The 894-nt window shown below is 54.7% G+C and overlaps 1 protein-coding gene across 1 annotated transcript in view; it reads left to right on the forward strand.

The window, feature by feature from the left end:
• Positions 1–730: 730 nt before the first annotated feature.
• LOC104528506 (zinc finger protein 513-like) overlaps positions 731–894 on the forward strand; it is a 1,499-nt gene continuing 1,335 nt past the window's right edge. Inside the window, 1 exon segment of the mRNA XM_029086099.1 lies at positions 731–893. Within this exon segment, the coding sequence (XP_028941932.1) occupies positions 731–893 (163 nt within the window).

Raw genomic sequence — 894 nt, forward strand, 5'->3', positions numbered from 1 at the left:
TCCTTCCTTCCTTCCTTCCTTCCTTCCCCAGGAGGCTGATGAGGCTGTGACTGACTGAAGGCAGATGAAGGTGCTGCTGCAGCGAAAGCCATGAGCGCTGTGGTGCCAGGGCTGTGTGTCCCCATGGCCAAGCCTCGCAGGAGGGATGGCAGAGGACAGCATACTTAGAGGACTGTCTGTGCCATACCTTGATCTTGGGCTTAGTGATTTGTTTGATTTTATTAGCAAACAAGGCAGAGGCTTTTGACAATTCATGTGCAATGGAAGTTTGCTGAAATCTCATCAACTGCATTTGGTTTTTTAAGCTTTAAATTGTTTGTGTGATTGTGCTCTATTGCTGATACTTTAATCTTCAGTGAAACCGAAGAGCTAAAAGTTATGCTGAAGATTTGAGGCCTGTGAGAGGGGCAGCCCTCTGCCCTCCTCCCTGACGGGAGAGCATGGCTAGCCCAGGTGGCCAACGGACACAGCACTGGCTGCAGCAGTTTCCTGGCTCTGCTTCAAGATCTTCTAGAAGCTCCTTCTGGGATTGCTGGAGGACTCCTGGAAACCCTCTGAGGAACATCAGGGTGTCTGGTGTTGCTCTTGGGAAGGGATAGCTACAGGAGGCTGTGGCTGATTCTAGCAAGATCTGACTGATCTACCAGCTTTTAGCAAGATCTGGTCGAGGTGGGGGTGGCTGGTGGGCCACGGGCGGGAGGGTGGTGAAGCCGTGCTGGCACCGGCCACGATGCCTCAGCAGAAGCAGAGCCACCTGCAGCTGGTGAAGGCAGACACCCTGGTGGGGAACACTGCCATCCCGGTGTACGCCGTGAGTGATGACGACTGCTCCTCTGGGTACCAGCAGCTGAGTGTGGAGGGTGACCCCAAGGAGGGTGGGGAGCCTGGCCCCGC

The sequence above is a fragment of the Antrostomus carolinensis genome, unplaced genomic scaffold (genome assembly GCF_000700745.2).
Source record: "Antrostomus carolinensis isolate BGI_N321 unplaced genomic scaffold, ASM70074v2 scaffold6277, whole genome shotgun sequence".
NCBI classification, from domain to species: Eukaryota; Metazoa; Chordata; class Aves; order Caprimulgiformes; family Caprimulgidae; genus Antrostomus; species Antrostomus carolinensis.